The 18,411-nt window shown below is 48.1% G+C and overlaps 1 protein-coding gene across 1 annotated transcript; it reads left to right on the top strand.

Moving 5' to 3' along the window:
• The first annotated feature begins 1,670 nt into the window (after positions 1-1,670).
• Positions 1,671-17,048, top strand: syt9b (synaptotagmin IXb). Its single transcript, XM_062461804.1, is given in 8 exon segments — positions 1,671-1,833; positions 1,922-2,087; positions 2,090-2,130; positions 2,561-3,101; positions 11,181-11,301; positions 12,495-12,666; positions 14,207-14,336; positions 16,208-17,048. Coding segments are annotated over 7 exon segments (1,245 nt in total). The 5' UTR covers positions 1,671-1,833; positions 1,922-1,925; the 3' UTR covers positions 16,286-17,048.
• The last annotated feature ends 1,363 nt before the right edge of the window (positions 17,049-18,411 follow it).

Below are 18,411 nucleotides of genomic sequence, written 5' to 3'. Positions count from 1 at the left end.
CGCTGCTGCTTCTTCTTTTTGCTACATACAGTACATTACCATTATGTAGACATACTCATTTTCAAACACAGTTGTATACATTACTGACTTGTAATTGTGTGCATCAAAAGTAGTGTGTGTGTTTGTGTGAGAAAGAGTGGGTTAGAGAGAGGGGGGGGGGGGGGCAAGGGGAGGTGGAGAGTGACAGTGCATGCTGTTGATAGACAATTAAAATAATCAAGCCAAAACCAATTAAACAAGTTGCTTTCAAGAAAGTCTACTAACGTCTGTGTCCTGTTGGATACTGATTAAGCACATAGTATTACAGTAAATTAAACAGCCCAAAACTCGATTAAAATGGCAGGTTCAAAGCTTGTTTTTCCTTGATTACAGCCTGGCAGCTGAGGAATGGTTTTAGACTTCCAACCCTAAGCTACAATCTCTTTAGTTTAGTAACTCACTAAGACTTTAGAACTCTCATACGTCATTCCGTAAATGAGAAGCAACTATTTGTAGCATGATTTCACATCACAGTCAATATTGACAGGTTTTTCAAATGTAGATGGTTTGGAGTAATGGCATAATGACTCAGAGGAAATGAAGAGGAGAGAAGACCACATGATAAATGAGGAGAGGACAAGAGAGAAAGGGTGGGGAGAGGAAGTGAGAGAAGAGCAGACAGGAGGGGAGAGGAGGAGAAAGAAGAGAGGAGAGGAGAAGAGAGGGAAAGAGGACGTTGAGAGAACAGAGGAAGAGGGAGGAGCACTTACTGTCCAACATAGCATTACTCCACAGAGCTATAGCAACCCTCAGCTAATGGATCTCATCTCTGGTCCCGAAAGTCCCAGTTCTCTACACTGCCAGGAGTAGACCAAGTACAACAAGGATGATTAACAATGGCTTACTGATGGTAGATTTACCTAGATGTTCCTCAACGACATCAATGATAGATACTTAAGAAGTACAATCCCAAGTAATATTTTTATCCCAAGTCCTTGTGACTTAGCATCATCATCCTAGTCATCATTCCCATAGTCCACACTGTCAATCATATTTGTAACCTCTCTCTCCTCCTACCTCCTCCTCCCCCCTCTCTAACCTCTCCTCCTCCCTCTCTTTCTCTGTCTCTGCACATTTAGTCATTTAGCAGACGCTCTTATCCAGAGCGACTTACAGTAAGTACAGGGACATTCTCCCCGAGGCAAGTAGGGTGAAGTGCCTTGCCCAAGGACACAACGTCATTTGGTTGGCATAGCCGGGAATCGAACTAGCAACCTTCTGATTACTAGCCCGCTTCCCTAGTGTGTGTTCCCTGTAACCCTCCCCCCCCCCCTCTCTCTCTCTCCTCTCTCTCTCTCTCTCTCTCTCTCTCTCTCTCTCTCTCTCTCTCTCTCTCTCTCTCTCTCTCCTCTCTCTCTCTCTCCCTCTTTCTCTCTCTTCCTCTTCTCTCCTCCTCCCACTCTCTATAAACTCTTCCCCCTCCCCCTCTCTTTAATCTCTCTTCCCCCTCTCCCTCTCCCCTCCTCCCCCTCCTCCCCCCTCCACCCCCCCCCCCCCTCTCTCTCTCTCTCTCTCTCTCTCTCTCTCTCTCTCTCTCTCTCTCTCTCTCTCTCTCTCTCTCTCTCTCTCTCTCTCTAACCTCTCCTTCCCCTTATCTCTCTCATGTCATCCTCCTCCTCTCTCTCCAGATGTGTCTGTGAGTCTCCTGTCACTCCTCGTCACCACCTGTGGTCTGGCCTCTTCAGCGTCTCTCTCTACGTCTCCTGGAAACTATGCTGGTTGCCATGGCGAGGAGGCAGCCTGGCCGACGCCTTGAGGGCGGGCCTTGGGGACCAGCAGCCAGTTCTGATGGAGGTGAGACACACACACACACACACAAGCACCTGTCATATTAGAATGATGAGTTAGAACAATATGGTCTTCCTGTGTGTTTGTGTTGCAGGTGGATGGGGATGGCGAGGAGCGGGGAGTACAGTGAGGAGTGTGTGAAGGAGCCCTCGGGCCCCAACCCGGTCCTGGAGTCGGCCATGAAGATCAGCCACACGTCCCCAGACATCCCCCTGGAGGCCCAGACCAAGGCCAAGGACAACTATGTCCACCCCACATAGCCCGTGTGCAGAGACAGATCACCGAGCCCACCTCCTCCGGACGGTCAGGATTTATCTGGGGTTGTCGCTGTCTCCCTCTCTGTCTGATAATCTGTCTGTCTGTCTGTCTGTCTGTCTCTCTCTCTCTCTCTCTCTCTCTCTCTCTCTCTCTCTCTCTCTCTCTCTCTCTCTCTCTCTCTCTCTCTCTCTCTCTCTCTCTCTCTCTCTCTCTCTCTCTCTCTCTCTCTCTCTCTCTCTCTCTCTCTCTCTCTCTCTCTCTCTCTCTCTCTCTCTCTCTCTCTCTCTCTCTCTCTGTCTCTATACATCTATCTATCCATCTTTCTAACTATCTATCTATCTAATCTATCACCCCTCTCCCTATCTATCTCTTGGCTTGCTCACACCTCATAAATTCACCAAGCACTAAACTAAACAGAACACTTCGTCATCCAAAAAAACAACTCCCATCATCGTCTCCTCCTGTCCCCACCCAGACACCACTCCATCCGGCGCCAAATGAACCTGTCCAACCCGGACTTCAACCTGGCCCAGTTCCAGAGACAGGAGTCCCTGTCGGGCCTGGGCCGGATCAAACCCGAGCTCTACAAGCAGCGCTCCGTGGATGCCGACGACGAGCACGGCGAGGACAGCTGCGGGCGGCTCCACTTTATCCTCAAGTTCGACTGCGACCTGGAGCAGCTGATCGTCAAGATCCAGCGAGCCCAGGACCTCCCCGCCAAGGACTTCTCCGGAACCTCCGACCCCTACGTCAAGATCTACCTGCTGCCGGACAGGAAGACCAAACACCAGACCAAGGTGCACAGGAAGACGCTCAACCCGGTCTTCGACGAGGTCTTCCTGTTTCCCGTGACGTACGGCGAGCTGCCGTCCCGGAAGCTGCACTTCAGCGTCTACGACTTTGACCGCTTCTCGCGCCATGACCTGATTGGCCAAGTGGTGGTGGACAACTTCCTGGATCTGGCCGACTTCCCCCGGGAGACCAAGCTGAACAGGGAGATCCAGTACGTGACCTCGGTGAGTTCCAGCTTCCTTCACGCACAAAGCGACAACACCGTTGAGAGTAGACAGGAAGGCATGGGGGAGGGTAGAGAGTGGGTTAGCACGGTGAGGGGAGACAGGAAGGCGTTGAGGGAGGGTAGAGAGTGGGTTAGCACGGTGAGGGGAGACAGGAAGGCGTTGAGGGAGGGTAGAGAGTGGGTTAGCACGGTGAGGGGAGACAGGAAGGCGTTGAGGGAGGGTAGAGAGTGGGTTAGCATGGTGAGGGAGACAGGAAGGCTTGAGGGAGGGTAGAGAGTGGGTTAGCACGGTGAGGGAGACAGGAAGGCGTTGAGGGAGGGTAGAGAGTGGGTTAGCACGGTGAGGGGAGACAGGAAGGCGTTGAGGGAGGGTAGAGAGTGGGTTACCACGGTGAGGGGAGACAGGAAGGCGTTGAGGGAGGGTAGAGAGTGGGTTAGCACGGTGAGGGGAGACAGGAAGGCGTTGAGGGAGGGTAGAGAGTGGGTTAGCACGGTGAGGGGAGACAGGAAGGCGTTGAGGGAGGGTAGAGAGTGGGTTAGCACGGTGAGGGGAGACAGGAAGGTGTTGAGGGAGGGTAGAGAGTGGGTTACCACGGTGAGGGAGACAGGAAGGCGTTGAGGGAGGGTAGAGAGTGGGTTAGCACGGTGAGGGGAGACAGGAAGCGTTGAGGGAGGGTAGAGAGTGGGTTAGCACGTGAGGGGAGACAGGAAGGCGTTGAGGGAGGGTAGAGAGTGGGTTAGCACGGTGAGGGGAGACAGGAAGGCGTTGAGGAGGGTAGAGAGTGGGTTACCACGGTGAGGGGAGACAGGAAGGCGTTGAGGGAGGGTAGAGAGTGGGTTAGCACGGTGAGGGGAGACAGGAAGGCGTTGAGGGAGGGTAGAGAGTGGGTTAGCACGGTGAAGGGGAGACAGGAAGGCGTTGAGGGAGGGTAGAGAGTGGGTTAGCACGGTGAGGGGAGACAGGAAGGTGTTGAGGGAGGGTAGAGAGTGGGTTAGCACGGTGAGGGGAGACAGGAAGGCGTTGAGGGAGGGTAGAGAGTGGGTTAGCACGGTGAGGGGAGACAGGAAGGCGTTGAGGGAGGGTAGAGAGTGGGTTAGCACGGTGAGGGGAGACAGGAAGGTGTTGAGGGAGGGTAGAGAGTGGGTTAGCACGGTGAGGGGAGACAGGAAGGCGTTGAGGGAGGGTAGAGAGTGGGTTAGCACGGTGAGGGAGACAGGAAGGTGTTGAGGGAGGGTAGAGAGTGGGTTAGCACGGTGAGGGGAGACAGGAAGGCGTTGAGGGAGGGTAGAGAGTGGGTTAGCACGGTGAGGGGAGACAGGAAGGTGTTGAGGGAGGGTAGAGAGTGGGTTAGCACGGTGAGGGGAGACAGGAAGGTGTTGAGGGAGGGTAGAGAGTGGGTTAGCACGGTGAGGGGAGACAGGAAGGCGTTGAGGGAGGGTTAGAGAGTGGGTTAAGCACGGTGAGGGGAGACAGGAAGGTGTTGAGGGAGGTAGAGAGTGGGTTAGCACGGTGAGGGGAAGACAGCTGAAACAGGCTCATGCTAAAACCTCCCCGTCATCCTCCTGTGCGTGTCAGGCTCGAGCGGCTCTGGGTCCTCGTCTGTCTGTATCTCCGGGAGTTGGGAAGAGTTCAACTGGGAAACTCTGGGAGCGGGATCGGTCCCATTCTGACAGTCCCCTCCTTCATCCTCCCATCTGGCTCACAGGAAACTGGTGTAACAATCCAGAGCCATGTAGAACCATGGCAACTACAGAGCAGGACAAGGGGGAAAGCATTGAGGAGTAGTTCAGAGCAATATACCCCCCCCCCCACACACACACACACACAAACACACACACACATATGCGCATGTAGGACACAACCGCACATCCACTCTCTCTCTCTCTCTCTCTCTCTCTCTCTCTCTCTCTCTCTCTCTCTCTCTCTCTCTCTCTCTCTCTCTCTCTCTCTCTCTCTCTCTCTCTCTCTCTCTCTCACACACACACTCCCTTGGTTTATACAGACTGGGGGGTTGGGCGGGGGGGGTTGGTGGTGGGGTGAGGGGGGGGTTGGGTTGGGTGTGTGGGGGGGGGGGGGGAACACAGAAATATACTTAGCTGGAGTGAATGTTTGATGATTCCACTAGGAAACACTGGGGGGTACTGACCTAAATCTGGGCTGGCACTGACGTTTGACTGGATGCTGAGCCGGATGGAGCTACATTACATTATTAACCGCTGGTATCACAACTGTGCCATGGAGCAGTGGGGACAGCACGCCCGGGCGGGGCACTACACTGTAGGTGCGTTGGGTTTGAAGTCACCAGCGATGCATAACGGTGTGTTGGAGTCGTTTTAAGAACTGAAGAGCGGTAGCTTCAAGGTGCCACAGAGTCGGGGGAGGTGAGGGAAGGGGGAGGGGGGGAGGAGAGAGAGGGGGTCCGGGAAGCATGAAGGGTGGTTGGGAGGAGGACAGAACGGAGGAGTCGTGGGGGGGGGGAAGAGAGGGGCGGGGGGGGGGGGGGGTAGTCACACAGATCCGATCTCTGCTGCCCCCAGAATTGGGCCAGACCCTTGGGGACCCTCACCCGGACGCTACTGTGTGACCCATGCATAACTCATAACTCAAGTCCCAGAGAAGCCTCCTACACCACATCACCAAGCCTGTGGAACGTACAGTATCCTCCGCCATATGCTGTGCATCACATGCACACTGTGGGACTCAGCCTACACCACCCTCACTGGAACCTAGGATCTACACTGAGGCAGGGACTACATGTTCACAGGGAGGAGGGAGGGATACTGAATAAAACAGTGTGTGATGTGGCTGACTGAGTGTGTGGGATAAAGATGCAATACAGTGTCTCAATCCTCTAGTGATCTACGTTATTGTGGTGTGGTGTGCTGGGGTGGGGTGTTTGTATGTACGTGTGTGTCTGTGTGTGTATGTGGTGTGTGTGTGGTGTATTGAGGAGGAGCTGCATTGAGCTAACAGACATGAGAGAAAGCCTTAATGATGGTCTCTCCTGTCAAGGATAGAGAGAGGAGAGGTTGGCACATTTCTCCTCCTCTCTCACTACTCTCAGAGTCATCCTAAAATTAAATGTCTGTCAGTATCTGGGGTGCCCTGGAGGCTTACAGGGTAAGAGCATGTAGCACTAAGCCTAAAGCCAGGGGCCTGGGTTCAATTCCAGCCTGGGTTGTTTTACCTGCATGTCTTTCTCTCTCCAACTACCTCTATTAAAAAGTTGACATAAACAAAACATGCATTTTAAATTTTTTTAAAGTATTAAATACACCAAATGTATACATTTGCGGTTTCACGGTCAGTTACAGCACTTGTAAATGCGAGATTTATCAATCGTGAATGACACTGCCACGCCCACGGCCATGCCCCAGCCTTATGCACACCACAGGATAATGGGGCCGATTTCCCCCCCTTCCGACAATCCTAGGTAATGTCCCGATTATCTTGATGGGTCTACAGATTATTTGATCATATTTTCCCTTGGTGTGAGGTGTTAAGAGTGTCCGAACCTGCTCGGGAGAACGTCGGAGCCGCCCCGATCGCGAATCGTAAATATTAGAAATCCTGATGTGTGGGGGTAGCAAAATGGTTAAGTCTAGGATTGTTTTGTCCTCATGTCTGTGGTCTCTCACATTTTGAAAATCTTATAAGATTTAAAAAATCTTTTATTGTGTACCCAGCATTAGTTTGTCTGCCCTAGTGTTTTCCCTGTGTTCTGTGTTTATTAGTTCCACCTGTGTCTTGTTGATTGTCTTTCAGTGTTGTTAGTGTTGTTGCGTTCACCTGTGTCTTGTTTGGTTCGGGGTATTAAGTCCCTGTCATTTTTACAGTCTTGGTCAGTCGTTGGTTTCATGTAGCGTGTTTCCTGTCGTCTATCCCGGCTGTGTCTACGGTCCTCATTAAGCTCTTTTATTTGATAATCCTGCATCGTCGGTCTCCTTGCACCTGGTTCCTCCCTGCACACCCGTTACAGACACAGCAAATATATCACCAAATGTCTAAATAAAGTTAGAAATCCCTCGCTTGGTTTCAGAATATGTCTGAAACCAAGATAACAGACACTTTTCGGATTACCTGTCACCCTCTGACTCCACTCAATCCCATCGACCCCCAACTGGACCTAACGAGGGGACTAATGAGGGAGACGGATTTGGTCCCATCTCCCCCTGCTGTGTCACAGCATGCTGGCTTGCCACATAATGACTGCACAGCCTTTTCTATCCACAAGGCTTAAAGTCGCAACAGCTGAAAGGCCAAGGAACAATCTGTACTCGGACTGCAGTGACAAACGACCAGGAAGAATTCTCTCCGCGTTGTTGAAGGAGGAGTGTTGGCAGTTGTTCTCGAGCACGTTTTGTCCGAGCTGTTTTCATGGCAACACTTTGATTGTCATGTCACTATATACCTGTGGTAAAACATTGGTAGGTTTCATAGACATTCTTGCAGAGAAGAACGGCTCAATTGGAGTGAGGAAAGGAGAGAGCGGGAGAGTTAGGAGACTTCATCTGTGAGTGGGCTGCAAACCATTCAGTAACCAGACGAGTAGAGGAAAGCAACATTATCCCTTTTGACGACGACGTAAGTCATAACTCACCAACCCTCTTGCGATGGCACCCCTCTATATTTAAATGACACGGCATTATATTCCTTTAGCGGATTGCTTTTCTACAAAGTGACACACAAGTCGTATACATGCAAAGTACAGCCGTAGATCAAGGGTCAGAAGTGAATAGTTCGAAGAGTGTTTCGGGGAAGAAAATATATTTGAAGAAAGAAATGGGAGGAGACGTTGTGTACTGTTTGGTCAAACGGTCGGGATGTGGCACGGGGTGGGCACGTTGACTGTGAAGTTCAAGTCACCAATGGAATTCCTCTCGTCACCTTATTTTTGCAGGGTTCAATCCATTTAAGCATGGATTCATCCACATAATCTATTTGTGGTTTTATCCACATACATGAATGTATGAGCTGTGGCATCGGCTTCAGGCTCTCTTTTGCTATGACATGTTTTTATAGTTATACGGAGATAAAGAGAGGGTGAGAGAGATGAGAAAGAGGAATTGAGAGAGAGGGGGAGAGAGAGATAGAAGAGAGAGAGGGAGAGAGAGAAAGGTAAGCCTGCAGCCTCTGGGAGAGAAGGTGCTAGTGCTAACTCTAAAGAAATAATTACATGAGATAGACTGCTGCCTTCTCTCAGCCTTACCAAGACCCTTTAGAGTGCAAGCATAATCTCATTGAGAGCACAAGTGACCATAATTCCAACCGCTGACTTGATTTAAATGCTTACAGGAGTGGCGGCTGTTATTCTATAGTCTGCTGATGGGGGGGGGAGGGGGGGTAGGGGGTAATTGGGTTATATATTTCTGAGAGCGGAGGCCATCCCTGCTCCCCCTTGTTGAGTGTGTGAGAGAGAGAGACAGAGAGGCTGGAGGCGCGCTTAAACGTGACCACACATTGAATAGCTAGCTTTTCAGTGGTGTAGCAGGCTTAAGCAGTGTTAATGAATGGTGGTCCTTATTTGTGCAAGGCGGAGGACAATAGTTTGAACCCCACAAGTGAGGGAGGAAGCGATACTGACGAGCGACGCGATGACACCTGTTACGCATGAACGCATCCCAAACGAACGGTTTACCGGAACGCTTGTTCCATTGTCCCACAATGGTACTCTTCACTGGGCGTGGTCATACCATAACACAGGCCTTGCATGTGTGTCAATGTGCAGTGGCCTCCTATCTTGGTTTAATTGTGAGTGAGTCTGGGTTCTGGGCCAAAAGTGCAGTACAATTTGTGGTATAGGTTAGTGTGTTAAGCTTGGCATGATGAAGCTGATGATGATGACGACGGAGATGACGATTTTTCAAGATGTACATTGATATCTCTTCATAATGGAATTATGAGTTACGTAATAAGGTTTAGGACAAAGGTCAATCGTCCCCTGGCCTGATCTGGCGGTCAATGTTGACAGTCGTGACAAATCATCTCATTGGTCTGATTCGATTCTTACTGATCCTGGACCAGGTCCAGAGCCCAGACGCCAACACAGCATGCTAATAATGTTGTAGAGGCTGGAGATCACTTCCTATCTGTCTATGGAGAGGGAGGGGGGCGGGGGGGGGGAGGGGGAGGGGAAGGGGAAGGGGAAGGGGGAGGGGGAGGGGGAGGGGGAGACACTTATGAATGCAAGACAGGACATGGTCACAGTTTGACATCCTCCACCTACAGTGTGTCCACCTGACCTTTCCCTGACCTTTCCCTGCTCTGGATAATCGTCCTTGTCTGAAGAACAGATAGTTTGCCAAGAGCAAGATCATTCACATTCCTCAGTGGCCAATAATCCCAAGCAAGCACAAAGGAAAGCTGCGCATAGAGGAAGCATCACTGTGAGGACCTAGCGACCAAAACTATTGATATTGCTTTGTTGATGTTAGTGTGGTGTTTGAAGTGTGTGTGTCTGTACGTTGGTACATGGGTGTGGGCGTGTGTGCGTGTGTGTGTGTGTGTGTGTGTGTGTGTGTGTGTGTGTGTGTGTGTGTGTGTGTGTGTGTGTGTGTGTGTGTGTGTGTGTGTGTGTGTGTGTGTGTGTGTGTGTGTGTGTGTGTGTGTGTGAGAGAGAAATGGGGTAAAGGGGCTTTGAAATGGAAAATCAAAGTAATTAGCTGGAGACTTAGAGACCTGTATGTGCATTGTCGGTTTAGTTATATAAAGTAACGTGGTGATTTGTTGAATGAGACAAAACCTCATTAGAGTGTGTGGTATTGTTGTTGTGCAGAGTTTGAACAAAGTCTATTCAGTGGTAGACTGATTCTTTTCCTGCTCCTAATTTTTAACAGCAATCTTCAGACAATTACTTCTGCACTGTGCACATTAACATTTCCATGGTAAACAGGGTCTGATTGAAATCCGGCCTGAATCAAGTTTGCTCCATTAATGAGCTCTTAAACTAATTTGATTCAGTGAAACCAAGCAATACTCCCAAAACTCTAAACAATGGTTGGCAAATACAGCGAGTTCAAATCAAGTGTTTGCCTAAAGTGTTCTCAAACAGGGAAGTCAGCTTCTGTTTGGCCCCGGGGCCGTTGAGAAACACAGAGGAGACGGCTGGCCAGGCTGGTAATGATTGGAGCTCAGTGGAGAATCACGCTGACCTTTCTGCTCAGGCAGAATAATAGGGTCTCCCATGGCAGTGCTCAGGGGCCTCCAGCTCTGGCGTTCTTAGAAGGATGAGGGGACATCGGACAAGACAAAGGAAGGTGGTCTTGGAGCTTCAAGCTACATGCTTCACTTGAATTCAAATTTCCAGAGCCATCTCTACTGACGCAACCAACGCACACACAAACAAAGCACGTACCCACACACACAGGCACACAGATCCACATACTACGAACGCACACAAACCCTCCGACATACCTAACACGTTATTTTAAGGAGTGCTAATTGGACGATTTATGTGTGTGAAATCCCTGTTATTGGCCGGGAAACGGTGACTCACTAAGAGGGAAATGAGAGCAGTATGGTATCCACAACGACACTGCTAAAAACATTATCTGTGTAACAGCTGTCTAACACATTGATAAAGTAAAACAAAAAACGGTATTAATTACATTTTTACTAAATATGTTATCATCCTATCCTGGTACCTATCAACAGCTTAAAAAACTAAAAAGTGGCTCAGCGTGTTGACGGTGAAAAATGGTGTCCCAATTTTGGACAGGGACAATGGGGTCTAAAGGTTAAGTCCACCATTAGGGTGGAGACACAATGCAGACTATTTCAGAGGGGAGGGTGAACCACTGCGGGCTATTTCAAGGTGGGGACACTGCAGAATATTTGAGGGCAAAGATGTCCCAACACACAAATAAACACAGTAGATCCCCATCAGAGGAGAGAATTGGTGCTGTATTGCTTGTTATTTATTTGAGAGCGTTATGAAGTTTACTGTCTTTATTCTTTTTTAACATCCTTTTTTGTTTTTACAAGCCACCCTTGTAGTGACTGGTTCTGTTCAAGTGAAGGTTCAAATAACAATCAACAATAAGCATATTGTCTGATGTTGTTGTTGTGGTCGTGTAGGACAATGTGGACCTGGGAGACCTGATGTTTTCTCTGTGTTACCTGCCCACGGCTGGAAGACTCACCATCACCATGATCAAGGCCAGGAACCTCAAAGCTATGGACATCACTGGAGCATCAGGTATAAATACTGGTCCTCATCTGTAATAATATTATGGAAGATTCCGGTTCCGCATAAAGAGCATATACATTGTGTTCTATAACTATGATGTAGCCATGTACACCATTTAATAATCAGTTAAGGGTTCATGTACATAGCTTGTGTTGATAAAAAATGAGTTGAAGGAAGACAATATTTTTTTTCTTCGCATCAACTTGTGTGGACAAAACGTTACTGCCGTATTCTAGTTTTCAAGTGTAAGTAGGTCATCTGTTTTTTCTTTTTTTCATAATACCATTTCGAAGTATAAAATACTGTCTGTTTCTTACATTTACATTTACATTTCTTCTTCAAAACCATTTGTAGAAGTCTGTGGAGCCTGTTACGTCACAGGCCCAATGTAAAATCTCAGTCATTCCCACAGGATTTTACCTTTATTCAGGAATACGGACAACATTTATGTTTAGTTTAAAGCAAATCATTGTGATTATATGTATTTCTTTTACAGAGTATGAATCAACCTAGTTTGTTTCAAAAATGTCAAATAAACACTTTCGGAGTCTTCCATGCACACCCTTAATATCCGTCTGAGCCACTTCTTCACGTAAAAAAAATGTGTCAGACATATTGTTGGCTGCACGTGTCACATGACAGTTCCCTTACCATCAATTGGTTTTCACAGCAATTCTACTTTCCTTGTTTCCCCCCCCCCCCACCCCATCCTCTCTGGCTTTTTCCATTTCACTCTAACCCATACATCTTCAGACCTTGTGTGGTTATCTCTTTCTATGTCTCTCTCTCTCCAGACACCGTTGATAAGGTCTTTTTTCCTGCTCTCTCTTCTTGTCTTCTTCATCTCCAGGTACCCACTATGTGAAAATCTTCCTCTCTCTCTCTTTCTCTCTCCTAACCCCTTCTATCATGCTCTCTCCAGACCCTTAGGTGAAGATCTATTATTGCTCTCTCTTTCTTTCTGTCTTCCCACACCCTTAAACACACCCCACGCCCTCTTTCTCTCTGCTCTCTGTCTTTCCAGACCCTTCCATGAAGTTCTCTCTCTCTCCAGACCCTTCCTTGAAGTTCTCTCTCCCTCTCTGTCTCTCCAGACCCCTACGTGAAGGTCTCTCTCCTTGTCTCTCCAGACCCCTACGTGAAGGTCTCTCTCCTTGTCTCTCCAGACCCCTACGTGAAGGTCTCTCTCCTTGTCTCTCCAGACCCCTACGTGAAGGTCTCCCTGATGTGCGAGGGCCGCAGGCTGAAGAAGAGGAAGACCTCCACCAAGAGGAACACGCTGAACCCCGTCTACAACGAAGCCATCGTGTTCGACGTCCCGCCTGAGAACATCGACCAGATCAGCCTGCTCATAGCTGTCATGGACTACGACCGGTGAGTGACCGACTGTAGCTGTCACGGACTGTGACCAGTGAGTGACTGACTGTAGCTGTCATGGACTGTGACCGGTGAGTGACTGACTGTAGCTGTCACGGACTGTGACTGGTGAGTGACCGACTGTAGCTGTCACAGACTGTGACCGGTGAGTGACCGACTGTAGCTGTCACAGACTGTGACCGGTGAGTTACTGACTGTAGCTGTCACGGACTGTGACTGGTGAGTGACCGACTGTAGCTGTCACGGACTGTGACCGGTGAGTTACTGACTGTAGCTGTCAAGGACTGTGACCGGTGAGAGACTGACTGTAGCTGTCACGGACTGTGACCGGTGAGTGACTGACTGTAGCTGTCATGGACTGTGACCGGTGGGTGACTGACTGTAGCTGTCACGGACTGTGACCGGTGAGTGACTGACTGTAGCTGTCACGGACTGTGACCGGTGGGTAACTGACTGTAGCTGTCACGGACTGTGACCGGTGGGTGACTGACTGTAGCTGTCACGGACTGGGACCGGTGAGTTACTGACATGTACAGTAGATGCCTCGACCAGCTGCGACCATCGCATTCATCCAATCACACGATGAGTATGTTTTATACAATACAGACATTTCTTGGAAACCAATGTAAAAATGCAGTAGGACCATGATTGTTGTTGAACTGTCATGAGAAACAAGTACATGTACAAGTGTAGCGTCAATTAAGTGCAGGAGATTTCCGAATTGGTCCAAAGTTTCAGATGACTCGGGTGGATAAATACTTGGAGAACACGTGTTCCCTCGTGTACCATTGGCCCCAGAAACTCAAACATTGCCGACAACAGGAGCTGCCGCAGACAAACAGAGCAAGCCTCCCGTCCTCTGCTCCCTCAACATGAATATTTGTGTGCATGTTTTGGGACAGTGTTATCTCATTACAGTGTTGAACATGGTTGTTTTGCGTGCCCATATCTGTATTGAATTCTCAGAGGTTTTTGTCCCAATAATGGTCCACCCGTGTAATCAAGGCTCTCTGGACCAAAACATTTCAAGGCCTCAATGGGACTTCCCACGGACGCTGTGAATAACGTTGACATAATCTCTAACCGTGGAGTTCCTGTCTGCAGACCTCAGAGAACAGGCTGTGGACCTCCTGCGGTTAATATTAGAGCAGAACAGAACCTCATTATAATGAGACAACATAGTTAGTAGTTGGGCAGAAAGGTGCAATATACTCTATATACTCTATCCACGAGGGATGCACAGATCCTGCCCACACCGATTTACATTCTGCCAACAGTTTCTTTCGGTTGTTGTAGATAACAATGTATTGATTTAAAAGAAGCTTTATTCCAATGTAATGCACAGAGGTAGATATGAACTTGCAACTCTGCGATTCTGCTCTGGATTGAAAGTCATGTGGTACAACCACTGAGCTATACCCATCCCATCAACGTGCATTAACAGTCAGCCAGGGTTTGTACATGCAACCAGACAGGGTTAGGATTTGGTGTGGCTGTGTTCAGTCTGTGCTGTTTGTCGTGTTCTCCCGTCGAACAGAGTGGGTCATAACGAGGTGATCGGGGTGAGCAGGGTGGGGAACGAGGCCGAGAGCCTGGGAAGAGACCACTGGAACGAGATGCTCTCCTATCCCCGCAAACCCATCGCTCACTGGCATCCCCTTGTAGAGGTATGGTAGTGTGTGTGTGTGTGTGTGTGTGTGTGTGTGTGTGTGTGTGTGTGTGTGTGTGTGTGATGAAATGTTCATGCAAATGACATGCAGTTGCATAACCGGGTTACATAATATGGATTTACATTAAACTTGACTTTTATGTTTGATCATAAAAACAAAGCTGGTGTCCTAGTGGGAGAGCAAACAGCGAGAGAGAAAACAGAGAGAGAGAGTAAAAGAGAGAGGGGGAGAGGATGAGAGAGGTAGAAAGAGAGCGAGCCAAATTCATTCAGTTTGTTATTCAAGAACCCCGCTTCCCCCACACTCATTAATGCAGGACCAAAATAGAGACTGGACTAGTTAAACATTAATTTAGATTGGTGACATCAAATATACTCATCCTCATAGCAAAGGTTTAACCCTGGCAGCTATGAGAGCAGGGTGGGATGGTGGATGTGATGTGAGGCCCTGCCACAGTGGTACTGCTGGGGGGAGGGGGGGGGGGTGAGCCTCTGTCTGGACTGTGCCTTCTCGGGAGCTGGGTAATGGTTTACTTGTGTTACTTCAAAATGGGAGAGGGCTGTCTTTGAGGATAAGGGTCTCTAGATGGCAGCTACACAGACACACAATCACACTGACAGACAACAACACATACCCACACGCACACACACAGCAATGGACACACACACAAACGCACACACGTACACATCCAGAAATACACAAGCAGAAAGCAGCACGCGCACACACACGCCGACACAGACGCACACACAAACCTAATTTGCTTTCGGCTCCAGGGCTTCTGTGCAGTGATGTTTTGAAGTCCTGGTGAGAGGATCGTTGACCCTCAGACCACTGACTGATCCCATCAATAATTTAGACACTTGGCCACTTGAGCCAGGTTTATGCTCCATTAAAAGACGCACATACACTCACACACACACATACACTGGGTGTGTGCCCGTGTGTGTCCCAGTGTAAATGGAGCATAACCCAGGCTCAAGCGGCCACCGCAGGCACATCTCAAGTAGTCACTCTGTAGCAGGGAGACGGCTGTGAAACAGAGCTGTCATGGAGAATGAGCGGGGAGTGGTCAGTCTCAGAGCGCCACGCTTCCAAGGTCTCTCCTCAAACAGTCCAGTCAGAAGGTCCGCCCTTCATTAAGGAGAGAAAGTTGTCTTTACTGTACAGTACTGTGCAAATGTCGTACACAAGATTCTTTGCATGTGTTTTGTCGTAAATGTATATTGTTTTTTCTTCTGCATTTGTTCGGCAGTATAAAAGTGCAATGTTTCTGTTTTGTTTTGTCTTTTCATTTCATTATTTCTAAAAGCATTTTGCACAGTACTGCATATCTCTCTATATACAGTATACATGTGTACAAATACTGTATCTATGTGTAGAGACACAGTAATAGTTGATTTGGGGGGAAGCACACTGAGAGCAGGTGTTCAGAGAACACCGATCCTGATGTTAAAAAAGAATTCACGACTGACTCTCCCTGTTCCATTAAAATACTTGCCGGCAAGTACAGAATGAAATTCGATTTCGACATTCCGACCTTTTAGCTGTGGTTCTGCTTTCCACTGTCTCCTCGTCCTTGTAGAGTAGCCCATCCTTTACTCTGAATCCTCTCCTCCTGCTTTAGTTCAGTCAGCTGCAGACTACAACCACAAAGCTGGTTTAGAACATTCTGGATATGCAACACTCATGGATCATGGATTCTGTTGCATTTGAACATATAGCTTTTGTTACTAAACTGACTTAATCATTAGATGTTGTACTTGAGTGTGAATTTTTACCAAGTGAAAAACTTTCAAGTGTTTCTCTTTTTATTGCAAATTGAAGTAGTCTGAGCTCTGACAGTTTCCTGTTTCCTGTGGGTGTTCCAGTGGGTGGGCCAGAGTGCCACAGGAGGAGGAAGTCAGGGAGGCTCCTGCAACTCTCTCAAGACCCCACCCTCACCATGATCAACACACACACCCACACAAACGCACGCACATCTACACTCACACGCACTTGCACACATCTACAAACACACACGCGCGCGCACACACACACACACACACACAAATCTACACACACACAAATGCACAGCAACACCGACGCACAAACATGCACGCACGCACGCACACACACAAACACAGTGAAAAGAGGCGCTATTCAAAACAGGACACGGATGGCTTGTGAAGAAGATCTGATGGATCCTGACATCCTGACACGGGGTGGAGCCTTAACACGACTGCATTCATTGGTCCAAACTGGTTCATGCCTCCACAGAGGCCAGCAGTATTATTGGAAGTAGATGTACCACTACTGATCACAGGTCATATCTTTGCTCCCACATGTGGGTGAGGCTAGGAGCATGTGAGGGCCTTGCTGATCCCAGACCTGCTCCTAGAGCCGACACCCTGTGTAGCGAGTACAGAATTCAACTGCATGTCCGTGGCCATCCGTTTAATATTACAGCACTGTTAGAAAGGAAAATTGTATCGATAGAAATTGTTCCAGTTTCAGTTGGGAGATGATTCTAGTATTTTTAACACGTATGTTTTAACATTTAATGGATAATGGTTTATTTTTAGGTAAATTGCATGGCTTAATTTGATGTAATGTAGATTTTAATTCTCTAATTTCTGTAATGAACCTAATTTTAGCTAATGTTAGCTGCTAATTTTCATACAAAATGTCAATTGTCAATTCATATGTTCTTGATAAATAAATAAATATATATACATATATATATAACATATGCAGTATACAGTATTACATATTCATTGAATGTGTTGAATTATACACACACACACACACACTCTTTGAAAGCTTTGACATCTATGTCACCAGTGAGCCTAACCCCTACTGAATTTCACTCAAGGTGAGACGGGTGATGTTTTTATCTCAAGAGAAAAGAGCTGTGTTAGATAAAACTAGATGAAACTCTCTGTCTCACACACACACACACACACACACACAGTAGGACTCATCTCTGCTCTGCTCCAGCCTACTCTCCTCACACCGGCAGCGTCATGTCCTCAGTAGACCACTGACACCTGACTGATGCTGAGAGCTGTGAGTATAGACAGTTTACATATACAGTTTACATATGTGTACTGTATTATAAATGTGTGTGTGCATGTACATATATATATACGTATATATATATATGTACTTAAACAAAAATGCTTAAACAAAAATGTTTGTTTAAGCGTGTGTGTGTGCGTGTGTGTGTGTGTGTGTGTGTGTGTGTGTGTGTGTGTGTGTGTGTGTGTGTGTGTGTGCGAGAGCATTTGTGTGTGTCAGAGAGAGAGAGAGAGTGCTGCTGCAATCATGGTGTGAGAGGTTTCACACTTGATGGCTAATGGGAATACATAACTGAGATGTGTGTGTGTGTGTGAGTCAGGGACCCAGGGAGTCAGGTGGCTGAGCGGTGAGGGAATCGGGCTAGTAATCCGAAGGTTGCCAGTTCGATTCCCGGCCGTGCAAACTGACGTTGTGTCCTTGGGTAAGGCACTTCACCCTACTTTCCTCGGGGGAATGTCCCTGTACTTACTGTAAGTCGCTCTGGATAAGAGCGTCTGCTAAATGACTAAATGTAAATGTGTGTGTGTCTGCCTGTGGGTATCTGTTTGCTATCAGTACTCCTGTGTTTTGGAAGTCCCTCTGATCCAGGAAAATGAATGAAAAGCAGGATGAACATTAGGTGCAAAACAGAGCAACCAAATGGGGCTGACAGTGAATGTGAATATGTTTGCCTGTGTGTGTGTGTGTGTGTGTGTGTGTGTGTGTGTGTGTGTGCCTGTGTGTGCGCGTGCCTGTGTGTGTGTGTGTAGTCTCCCACTCAAGGAACGACACACAGCTGCAGTAGAAACCTGACATATTCATGTTGTTGCCTTGAAATTAACAATTGCGGATGTGATGTCCATTGAATCCTTCCATTGGTTTGACTGAACAATAACACCATATTCCAACACATGAGACAACATGTTGAGATCAAGTTTTGGAAGGATGTGTGGGTGAAGGGGCTGATGAATGGAGACACTTCACGGCTCCACAGACAAATTATCTCCTCACCTTACCTGACATTTATTTTCATCCT

Source organism: Osmerus eperlanus, chromosome 5 (assembly GCF_963692335.1).
Source record: "Osmerus eperlanus chromosome 5, fOsmEpe2.1, whole genome shotgun sequence".
NCBI classification, from domain to species: domain Eukaryota; kingdom Metazoa; phylum Chordata; class Actinopteri; order Osmeriformes; family Osmeridae; genus Osmerus; species Osmerus eperlanus.
This window is presented reverse-complemented; position numbering and strand designations above follow the sequence as displayed.